General features: G+C 40.2%; 1 protein-coding gene across 1 annotated transcript in view; it reads left to right on the forward strand.

Moving 5' to 3' along the window:
• Window positions 1–5,310: 5,310 nt before the first annotated feature.
• C1H6orf163 (chromosome 1 C6orf163 homolog) overlaps window positions 5,311–12,520 on the forward strand; it is a 30,947-nt gene continuing 23,737 nt past the window's right edge. The window contains exon 1 of the mRNA XM_003404088.3: window positions 5,311–5,507. Coding sequence (XP_003404136.1) covers window positions 5,360–5,507 — 148 coding nt within the window. The 5' untranslated portion in view covers window positions 5,311–5,359. The remainder of the gene's footprint in view (window positions 5,508–12,520) is intronic.

Below are 12,520 nucleotides of genomic sequence, written 5' to 3' on the forward strand. Positions count from 1 at the left end.
AACGAGGACTACTCAGTAGATGAGAAAAGAAGGTCTCCTTACTGTCCTGAATTTACCTTATATAAGTTAAATTTTTTTAACAAGGGTTCTGTACCTATCTTATTTCCAGATACTTCCTCCTTTTTCCAAGTCATTGTAATTGAGGGGCAGTAGTAAATCTCCTCTTTGTAGTTTTGTTTCACTCATTATTAATAACATGGCACAGGCAAAGTTACCATGATTTAGTTTTAATTTCCAGTTCTTTATGGTAGTTTTGCAAAAAAAAAAAAAAAAGTTTTGCAAGGTACGTAAAATGCAACTATGTCCGATTTTTAGATATTAAAGAGCTTAGCTAATTAAGTTTATCTATAGGCAGTTAAATCTTTACTAAAGAACCTAAATAGAAAGGAGAATGAAGAACGCCTCAGATATAAGGAAAATAGGAGTCCAAGAGACAGAAAGGGCCATGTAAACCAGAGACTCCCATCAGCCTGAGACAGGAAGAACTAGATGGTGCCTGGCTACCACCAGTCACTGCCCTGACAGGGAGCACAACAAAGTCCCTGATGGAGCGGGACAAAAGTGGAGTGCAGAAATCAAATTCTAGTAAAAAGACCAAACTTGATGGTCTGACTGAGACTGGAGGGACCCCAGGAGACAGTCCCTGGACTCTCTGTTAGCCCAGAACTAAAACCATTCCCGAAGCCACCTCTTCAGACAAAGATTAGTCTGGGCTATAAGACATAAAATGATACTGGTGAAGAGTGTGCTTCTGGCTCAGGTAGATACATGAGACTAAATGGGCAGCTCCTGTCCAGAAGTGAGATGAGAAGGCAAAAGAGGACAGGAGCTGGTTGAATGGACACAGAAAATATCGGGTGGAGAGGAGGAGTGTACTGTCACATTGTAGGGAGGGCAACTAGGGTCACATAACAATGTGTGTGTAAATTTTTGTTTGAGAAACTGACCTGAATCGTAAACTTTCACTTAAAGCACAATTAAAAATATATATATGTGTGTATATATAAAAAAAACCTAAATAGTTCTTTGCTATGCTTCTCCATATAGTATGTTTCATATGGTTTAAAATGAACTTCTAAATCAAAACCCATTGGTGTCAAGTAAATTCCAGCTCACAGCGACCCTGTAGGACAGGGCAGGGCTGCCCCATAGGGTTTCCAAGGACATAGTCTTTATGGAAGCAGACTGCCACATGTTTCTCCCGTGGAGTAGCTGATGGGTTTAAACCACCAACCTTTCGATTAGCAGCCAACCGCTTAACCACTGCACAACCAGGACTCCTTAAAATGAATTCAGATAGTATAAAATGCTTTTTCTTCATGTCGAGGTGTAATCCGTACTTAAGGCTGTGGTCTTTGATCTTCATCAGTGAGTGCTTCAATTCCTCTTCACTTTCAGCAAGCAAGGTTGTGCATCTGCATAATGCAGGTTGTTAATGAGTCTCCCTCCGACATAGATTACACCTCAACATAAAGAAAACAAAAATCCTCACAACTGGACCAATAAGCAACATCATGATAAAAGGAGAAAAGATTGAAGTTGTCAAGGATTTCATTTTACTTGGATCCACAATCAGCACCCATGGAAAAAAAACAAAACAAAACATGGAAGCAGCAGTCAAATCAAAAGACGCATCGCATTGGGCAAATCTGCTGCAAAGGACCTCTTTAAAGTACTGAAAAGCAAAGATGTCATCTTGAAGACTAAGATGCACTTGACCCAAGCCATGGTATTTTCAGTCGCATCATATGCATATGAAAGCTGGGCAGTGAATAAGGAAGACCGAAGAAGAATTGATGCCTTTGAATTGTGTTGGCAAAGAATATACCACGGACTGCCAAAAGAAGGAACAAATCTGTCTTGGAAGAAGTACAACCAGAATGCTCCTTGTGAGGATGGCAAGACTGCTTCTTACATACTTTGAACATGTTGTCAGGAGGGATCAGCCCCTGGGGAAGGACATCATGCTTGGTAAAGTACAGGGTCTGCAGAAAAGAGGAAGATAATCAACAAGGTGATTGACACAGTGGCTGTAACAATGGGCTCAAGCATAACAATTGTAAGGATGGCACAGGACTGGGCAATGTTTCATTCTGTGGTACATAGGGTTGCTATGAGTCAGAACCAACTCGACAGCACCTCACAAAAACAACAAAGTGCTTTTTAAAATTTAAAGTATCATTTGCTTTTGATTTCCCGATGTACTTTGGTTACCACAGAAATAGAATTGTCAGTGAGTAAGAACACATACTCTGTTAAAAGCAAAGAGATTTATTGAAGGTTCAAAACAGTTCGAACAGGGAACACATCTCATCTGACAAACAGAAACCAAATGCTCCAAAACGATGGCGTTACAGAGGCATATTTACGGAGTAAAATCAAGAACTAAAGGTATAGCATGCTGATGGGAAGTTACAAGATCAGGGAAGCAGAAGATGGGACAACTCGAAGTGGGGCCTTTACTGTGATTGGTTGGAAACACAAATGTGGGCTATTTGGATTGGTTAGTTTGAATACGTGACTACGGGGCAGGGGATTAGAGGATGGTCACAAGGTAATTATCTTAAAACATTTCTTGAGGGTTGCTGAGGGAATTCTGTTAATGGCCTGCGTCAAGACCCCCCTTAGGAATATTCTTTTCATACCTTTAGTTTAACCATAGAGAAAAACATTTCCTTTGTTACGTACTTAAGTCTTTCTAAAGGTTTGATAGTTACAGAGGAAATAAGCAAAAACTAAGATGGAGTTGGGGCTCAGACCTGAGCCAATCATTCTGGTATGCGTCAGTCACCTCAGTTTTGGAACTCTCACACAGGGTTCTTCTGTTTTGCAACCTAGGCATTTTAATCTCACATTGCTGTCTTTTAGACTGCTTTTACTCTTAAAGTAAATCAACATTTGGCTGCAGGGGGTATTGGTTGCGTGAACTATCAAAAGTTTATTGCAGCACGGCAGGGCAGCAGAAACTACACTGTGCAGCCTTAAGCCATGTGACATCTTTGTGAATGAACAAAGGTAACAGTAGATTCGGGCAGGCACACATTATGAAAAATAGTCAGTGTGAGGGAAGAATCACATCGAATTTTCGTAGCAAGTACCTAACTATGATACTTTTTATAGAGTGGTTACAGATTCTAGCACAGCCTTTGCGTGTGCAGTTTCAAAGGCTGCCTGGCTGTGTTGATATTTTCAAGGTAATGAGGGCATAACTAATAAAAAATATCTTTTGAAATAGTCATAACATTTTTGAACATTGGACTTCACCTAGTCCAATCCATTCAGTTTATGGTTAAGAAAACAGGCTAAGAATGGTATAGGATACTTGGATCTTCTTGCTCTAAGTCTAGGGATCTTTTAACCATATCATACTGTCTTCATGTATAGACATCCAATTAATAAGCAAGCAGCCATACTAGCCCCTACTTCAAAGACATTCCTGTATTGTGAAACAATTATGTAAATGATAGTTGACTGCCAGCTCCCCAAAAAGATCATCAGAACAGCCTGTTGCTCAAACAAAACTAAGTTTCTTAAACCTACTGCACTAAAGGGCAGTGCCACTTTGACAAAATCAGTTCTGTCTCAGAAGAGAGTGGTCTGGAAGATATTTACAGTTTTGAACTCTGGGCTCAAGTGGTTAAGGGAGGGTCTTTCAATGTGGAAATCTGTCTGAGATAGGGCAAAATTCGTGATATAATAGATCTTGAAGCAAGTCTCGGTAAGTAGACTACTGTTTGATAAGCAATAATCTTTTTGACCAGAGGTAAAAAGATCTTGTTCTTATAGAGGAGCTACCTGTTTGCCCAGATGATCAAACTGATTGATAAATTCGTTTTCAGGGATTTTCTGAAGCAAACACTGAATTGACGTATTGGTTTACAGCCTTTTCCATAGGGTGACTGACAATCCCAATTTTCCCAGCACTGAGGGGATTCTTGGGATGCAGGACTTTTAGTTTTAAAACAGACCTGGGCAATCCAAGACAAATCGGTCACTGTACCTTCTTGAACATTGTCTGATATAGTACCAGAATATGAGCCCCCAGATTGGAAGGCACTCTAAAAGATGACTAGGGAAGAGCTGCCTCCTCAAAGTAGAGTCAACCTTAATGACGTGGATGGAGTCAAGCTTTCGGAGACCTTCATTTTCTGATGTGGCACGACTCAAAATGAGAAGAAACGGTGGCAAACATGGATTGACACAGTGGCTGCAACAGTAGGCTCAAGGATAAGAAAGACTGTGAGCATGGCACAGGACCGGGCAGTGTTTTGTTCTGTGTGGTACATAGGGTCGCTATGAGTTGGAACTGACTCAATGGCACCGAACAACAACAACAACTACTTTCTGGGCAGGAATTTCCAGTAGCAAATAGAAGAGTCATGTTGACACAAGCGGCCCCAGTTTTAGTGTGGGTAGTTAACCTGTGTGGCTGCATTTGACTCAGTAGGAATTCACCTATTTCTTTACCCTGCTCCTGGTTCCAGTTAACCCTTTTCTTAAAGTCAAATCTGGTGCCATTTGGTAGAGGACTTGAGCCAGTTGTCAGATCAAATGAGTCAATGTAATTCACGTAAAAATTACAGTGTAACTTTTGTGGCACGCTCAGCTCAGGGCCCCGTGTGAGTTTTATTGTTGAAATTCCATTCATAGCATTGATTCTTCATGAAATCAGTCTTGCTGGGTATGTGCTATATACCATATTGTTGAACAATTTTAAAAAGTGCATTGATAGGCAGAATTTCTAAGGCTATTTTTCTAAAATGGTAGGAACAAATTAAAAACTAAGCTTAGTAATATTGAGTGCTAACATAATGAAAGTAATTTTTCCTTTAAAACACTATTTCTGAGTTTTAACACCATGGCACCAAAATGTCACATTTGTATTTGTAAATAACCTGAAAAAAAAAATTAAGCCACTTCCTGCCATGCTGGCTGTAAAAAAATCAGTTCTTTAAAGAACCCATTTAAAAGAGAGCGTCTGAGAAACTGAAAGGCTGCACCAAACTCCCTTTTGTCATTATTTCAAGTAGCTTTTGTGAGCAAAGCTTGTCTTACCTAGCAACAGTTGCTAAGTAAGTTGACAACTTGATTTTACAGTCTGGGAGGAGGTAATTGCTAAGTCTCCCCAAATCCAGCATCCCTATCTTATGCAGCCGAGGCTTTTGGTGCCATTTTTAACAGTAGGCACATGACCACTATCTAATCATGGAGAATCATTTCATCCTTTCCAGCATCTAGCATTGTCCTAAAACTTTGAACCTCTTTTGGCTTCCTTAAACTTCCAGCTTTTCTTAAAACTGCTTTCTCTGATCCTCAGAATACTTTAATTGTGCGTAGTAGAAGAATCTTAAATTTCACTATGATCAGAAATCCAAATTACTCGAGTTTTGTTTGCTGTGCCGTTTGTAATAAAATAATTCCACCAGCACCTGTTGGGGAAACCTTCAAACGGATCCATGAATACAAGCCATTTAAGACACGCTTTTATACACACAAAGATATACTGGGTAAGTGACTTTACTCTTTTCCTTTGTTCTAATGTTACATAGCATTATATGTTGTTCTTCCTGTTACCCAGACTTCGATCAGCTCTTTCCTGGTCAAAGTCACTTGTCCTTAGAGGGACTTCTGTTTGGAAGAATATAGGTTAGTACCCCAGCTTACCAGTTGTGTGCCGTGGGCAGTATATTTAGCCTCTCAATCTGTCTGTATGTAAATAGGTATATTAATACCTATCTTGCAGGTTGTTTCGAGGCTTTAATGAAATATTTGTACCTATTATAAAGCGTGGCACATAATAGACAGTCAATGTTAGTTCTTTTCTCCCACGCCCGGACTTGGGCACCTTCCATACGTACAGGATAATACCCTAATAAGTGGGTGAAAGAAACTATAAACTTGAATTAGTAGCTGGTGATATAAGTGTAGGTACACATAGACAACGTAAGAATATTTACTATGTATACACCTCTCATAAGCAAATCAAGTTGTAATTATGTTTGTACTCTCCTTTGTTCCCATCAGAGTTTCAGTCTGATTTTGACCCTTATGAGTAAGTGTTTTCCTAAGGACTCTCAAAATGCTTCTTTGAGCCTCTCTCCCTTTAACATGGTAAATGGTAATTTGACTTCACTCCTGATATTTGGAAATAAAAGAAGCTAGAGAGTGGAAAGTGTTTTGAAAAAACAAAAATGTAGAGTGTTATCAAATTGGAATCATCCTCGAAAAGTTTGTCAATACCAAAAATGATTTTAACTTTTAGTAAATGATGTTGTTGTTAGGTGTCATCAAATCGGTGCCAACTCATAGCAACCCTATATACCCTATATGCAACAGAATGAAACACTGCCCAGTCCTGCGCCATCCTCATGATTGTTATACTTGAGCCCATTGTTGCAGCCACTGTGTCAATACATCTCATTGAGGGTCTTCTTTTTTGTTGACCCTCTACCAAGCATGATGTCCTTCTCCAGGGACTGATCCCTCCTGATAACCTGTCCAAAGTATGTGAGACCTAGTCTCACCATCCTTGCTTCTACAGAACATTCTTCTTGTACCTCTTCCAAGACGTTTGTTCTTTTGGCATTCCATGGTATATTCAATATTCTTCACCAGCACCACAGTTCAAAGGTGTCCATTCTTCGGTCTTCCTTATTCATTGTCCAGCTTTCCCATGCATATGATGCGATTGAAAACACCATGGCTTGGGTCAGGTGCACCTTAGTCTTCAAGGTAACATCTTTGCTTTTCAACATTTTAAAGAGGTCTTTTGCTGCCAATTTGCCCAGTGCAATGTGTCTTAATTTCTTGACTGCCACTTCTATGGGTGTTGATTGTGGATCCAAGTAAAATGAAATCCTTGACACCTTCAATCTTTTCTCCATTCATCATGACGTTACTTATAGGTTCAGTTGTGAGGATTTTTGTTTTCTTTATGTTGAGGTGCAATCCATACCGAAGGCTGTGCTCTTTGATCTTCATCAGTAGGTACTTCAAGTCCTCTTTACTTTCAGCAAGCAAGGTTGTGTCATCTGCATAACGCAGATTGTTAATGAGTCTTCCTCCAGTCCTGATGCCTTTTTCGTCATATAGCCCAGCTTCTTGGATTATTTGCTCAGTATACAGATAGAATAGGTATGGTGAAAGGATACAATCATGACACACACATTTTCCAACTTTAAACCATGTGATATTCCCTTGTTCTGTTTAAACAGCTGCCTCTTGATCCATGTACAGATTCCTCATGAGCACAATTAAGTGTTCCATAATTCCCATTCTCTGCAATATAATCCATAATTTCTTGTGGCCCACACAGTCGAATGACTTAGCATAGTCAATAAAACACAAGTAAACATCTTTCTGGTGTTCTCTGCTTTCAGCCAGGATCCATCTGACATCAGCAATGATATCCCTGGTTCCACGTCCTATTCTAAATCCGGCTTGGATTTCTGGTAGTTCTCTGTCGATATGCTACTGCAGCTGCTTTTGAATGGTCTTCAGCAAAATTTTGCTTGCATGTGATATTAATGTAGACCCAAATAGCTCTGAGTGTCTATTACCTCGAGCTTAGAAACTCTAGAGTAAAAAAGCTGTAATTTCCTTACATCCTTATATAAAATCCTTGGTAAGTGCCTGGTTAACTAGGCTTGAACATGTGCCCAATCCTGGACCAATTATTGTGGCCTGGAGGGTGGGAACAATGTGATAGGCCAAGGAGGGTTGGATGCCGTCATTGGGGGGGTCCCACAGAACAACCTGAAGTGTGGGTGGGAAGTTCTTGGGAGAAACGGATTCTGTTATCAGAGGGAGACAAAAGGTGCTGGGTGGACAAATGCACATGTCCACAGATGTCTTATTTGTGCTTATTGCCAAGCTTGTTGTTGTTAGGTGCCGTAGAGTCAACTTTGACTCATAGCAACTCTACGTACAACAGAACTTAACACTGCCCAGTCCTGTGCAATCATCATAATCGTTGTTATGCTTGAGTCCATTGTTGCAGCCACTGTGTTAATCCATCTTCTTCAGGGTCCTCCTCTTTTTTGCTGACCCTCCAATTTACCACGCATGATGTCCTTCTCCAGGGACTGGTCCCTCCTGATAATATGTCCAAAGTATGTGAGACTGCTTCTAAGGAGCATTCTGGCTGTACTTCAAAGAGAGATTTGTTCGTTCTTTTGGCAATCCATGACATATTCAATATTCTTCGCCAACACTGCAACTCAAAGGTGTTGATTCTTCCGTGGTCTTCCTTATTCATTGTTCAGCTTCTGCATGCATATGAGGCAACTGAAAATACCATGGCTTGGGTCAGACGCACCTTAGTCCTCAAAGTGACATCTATCGCCAAGCTAAGCACCATGAAAGATACACTATGGTATGAGCTGTGCTCTCTAATTTCAGGGAGTTGATCATCAAGGCCTAATCACATGAAAAGTTAACAATTCAACAAATCTAAAAAAAAAAAATGAGCTGTGCTCTCTAATTTCAGGGAGTTGATCATCAAGGCCTAATCACATGAAAAGTTAACAATTCAACAAATCTAAGATGTGAGAAATGAATGGAACAAAGAATAAGTGCTGTAACACTAGATCACTACGTATGGTTTCAGTGCTCAAAGGGCTCATCACCTGCATAAAGTTCTTAAGCTGCCTCTAACAACACACTCTGGCAAGAGATGGGCAGAAACCAAGTGCCCAACTCAAAGAACTCAGGTCTCTTCTCCAGGTCCAGCTCTGGCCTTACGTATCTGTTATTTTGTGGTCCCTACTAACCTCTCTAGTCTTTTATTTTTTGTCTGGATAGGAAGGGTATTATTACGCAAATGTTATTAGTTAAAAATCAAATAAGATCACTGACAGAGAAGTGCAAAATTTAAATGTTACTGTTGTCACCACTGGAAACCCTGGTGGTGTAGTGGTTAAGAGCTACACTGCTAACCACAGGGTCAGCAGTTCAAATCCACCAGGTGCTCTTTGGGAACTCTATGGGGCAGTTCTACTCTGTCCTATAGGGTCTCTATAAGTTGGAATTGACTCTTCGGCAACAGTTTTTTTTTTTGTTTGTTTTTTTACTGTCACCACTACTTCTTAACTCACTATACAACTAAAGCAGCTAAACACATGAAGACTCACACACTAAACCATGGGTATGTTATTGTTGTTGTTAGGTGCTGTGGAGTTGATTTCAACTCATAGCAACCCCATGTGACAAAGTAGAACTGCCTCATAAGGTTTTCTAGGCTGTAATCTTTATGAGTCCCCATGTGTCTCAGTTTGTCGTACTGTGGGGTCTTGCATGTTGCTCTGATGCTGGAAGCTATGCCACTGGCATTCAGATACCAGCAGTGTCACCCATGGAGGAAAGGTTTCAGCTGAGCTTTCAGACTATGGCAGACTAGGGAGAAGGGCCTGGCAGTCTACTTCGGAAAAGAATTAGCCAGTGAAAACTTTATGAATAACAGTGGAATATTGTCTGATATAGTGCCAGAAGATAAGCCCCCCATGTTGGAAGGCACTCAAAAGACAACTGGGAAATAGCTGCCTCCTCAAAGTAGAGTTGACCTTAATGACGTGGATGGAGTAAAGCTTTCGGGATCTTCATTTGCTGATGCGGCACAACTCAAAATGAGAAGAAACAGCTGCAAAGATCCATTAATAATCAGAGCCTGGAATATACCAAGTATGAATCTAGGAAAATTGGAAATTGTCAAAAATGAAATGGAACACATAAACATTGATCTCCTAGACATTAGTGAGCTGAAACGGACTGGTATTGGCCATTTTGAATCAGACAGTCATATAGTCTACTATGCTGGGAATGACAACTTGAAGAGGAGTGGTGTTGCATTCACCGTCAAAAAGAACATTTCAAGATCTATCCTGAAGTACAATGCTGTCAGTGATAGGATAATATCCATATGCCTACAAGGAAGACCAGTTAATATAACTATTATTCAAATTTACACACCAACCACTAGGCCAAAGATGAAGAAATAGAAGATTTTTATCAGCTTCTGCAGTCTGAAATTGATCAAACATGAAGTTAGGATGCATTGATAATTACTGGTGATTGGAAAATGAAAAGTTGGAAACACAGAAGAAGGATCAGTAGTTGGAAAATACGGCTTTGGTGATAGAAACAATGCCGGAGATCTAATGATAGAATTTTGCAAGACCAATGACTTCTTCATGGTGAATACCTTCTTTCACCAACATGAATGGTGACTATATACATGGACCTCACCAGATGGAACACACAGGAATCAAATCAACTATGTCTGTGGAAAGAGACAGTGGAAAAGCTCAATATCATCAGTCAGAACAAGGCTGGAGCCAACTGTGGAACAGACCATCAATTGCTCATATGCAAGTTGAAGCAGAAACTGAAGAAAATCAGAGAAAGTCCACGAAAGCCAAAAATTCACTAAATCACACCTGAATTTAGAGACCATCTCAAGCATATATTTGACGCATTGAACATTAATGACTGAAGACCGGATAAATTGTGGAATGACATCAAGGACATCAAACACGAAGAAAGCAAGAGGCCATTGAAAAAACAGGAAAGAAAGAAAAGACCAAGATGGATGTCACAGGAGACTCTGAAACTTACTCTTGAATGTCGAGCTGCTTAAACAAAAGGAAGAAATGATGATGTAAAAGAACTGAACAGAAGATCTCAAAGGGCAACTTGAGAAGACAAAGTAAAATATTATAATGACATGTGCAAAGAGCTGGAGACAGAAAACCAAAAGGGAAGAATACATTTGGCATTTCTCAAGCTGAAAGAACTGAAGGAAAACTTCAAAACTTGAGTTGCAATAGTGAAGGATTCTATGGGGAAAATATTAAACAATGCAGTGAGCATCAAAAGAAGATGGAAGAAATACACAGAGTCATTATACCAAAAAGAATTAGTCAATGTTTAGCCATTTCAAGAGGTGCATATGATTAGGAACCGGTGGTACTGAAGGCATTGGAGAAAAACAAGGCTCCAGGAATTGATGGAATACCAATTGAGATGTTTGAACAAATAGATGCAGCACTGGAAGTGCTCACTCGTCTATGCCCAAATGGAAGATAGCTTCCTGGCCAAATGACTGGAAGAGATCCATATTTTTGCCTATTCCCAAGAAAGGTGATCAAACTGAATGCAGAAATTATAGAACAGTATTATTAATATTGCACACAAGCAAAATTTTGCTGAAGATCATTCAAAAGTGGCTGCAGCAGTTTATTAACAGGGAACTGCCAGAAATTGAGGCTGGTTTCAGAAGAGGACGTGGAACCAGGGATATCATTGCTGATGTCAGATAGATCCTGGCTGAAAGAGAATACCGGAAGGATGTTAGTTGTTGTTAGGTGCCGTCGAGTCGGTTCCGACTCATAGTGACCCTGTGCACAACAGAACAAAACACTGCCCGGTCCTGTGCCATCCTTACAATCATTGTTATGCTTGAGCTCATTGTTGCAGCCACTGTATCAGTCCACCTTGTCGAGGGTCTTCCTCTTTTCCACTGACCCTGTACTCTGCCAAGCATGATGTCCTTCGCCAGGGACTCATCCCTCCTGACAATAGAAGGATGTTTACCTCTGTTTTATTGACTATGCAAAGGTATTCAGCTATGTGGTTCATAACAAATTATGGATAACATTGCGAGGAATGGGAATTCTGGAACACTTAATTATACTCATGAGGAAGGCGTACATAGATCAAGAGGCAGCTGCTCAGACAGAACAAGGGGACACTGAATGGTTTAAAGTCAAGAAAGATGTGTGTCAGGGTTATATCCTTTCACCATACCTACTCAACGTGTATACTGAGCAAATAATATGAGAAGCTGGACTATATGAAGAAGAAGGAGACATCAGAATTGGAGGAAGACTCATTAACAACCTGAGTTATGCAGATGACACAACCTTGCTTGCCGAAAGTGAAGAGGACTTGAAGCACTTACTAACGAAGATCAAAAAGCACAGCCTTCAGTATGGATTGCAAAAATCTTCACAACTGGATCAATAAGCAACATCATGATGAATGGAGAAAAGATTGAAGTTGTCAAGGATTTCATTTTACTTGGATCCACAGTCAACACCCATGGAAGCAGCAGTCAAGAAATCAAAAGATGCATTGCAATGACCAAATCTGCTGAAAGGACCTCTTTAAAGTACTGAAAAGCAAAGATGTCACCTTGAAGACTAAGGTGCGTCTGACCCAAGCCATGGTATTGTCAATTGCATCATATGCATGTGAAAGCTGGACAATGAATAAGGAAGACCGAAGAAGAATTGATGCCTTTGCATTATGATGTTGGCAAAGAATATTGAATTCACCATGGACTGCCAAAAGAGTGAACAAATCTGTCTTGGAAAAAGTACAACCAGAATGCTCCTTAGAAGCAAGGATGGCAAGACTGGGTCTTACATACTTTGTATAGGTTGTCAGGAGGAATCAATCCCTGGAGAAGGATATCATGCTTGGCAAAGTACAGGGTCAGCAGAAAAGAGGAAGAACCTCAACA

The sequence above is a fragment of the Loxodonta africana genome, chromosome 1, assembly GCF_030014295.1.
Source record: "Loxodonta africana isolate mLoxAfr1 chromosome 1, mLoxAfr1.hap2, whole genome shotgun sequence".
Taxonomy (NCBI): Eukaryota; Metazoa; Chordata; class Mammalia; order Proboscidea; family Elephantidae; genus Loxodonta; species Loxodonta africana.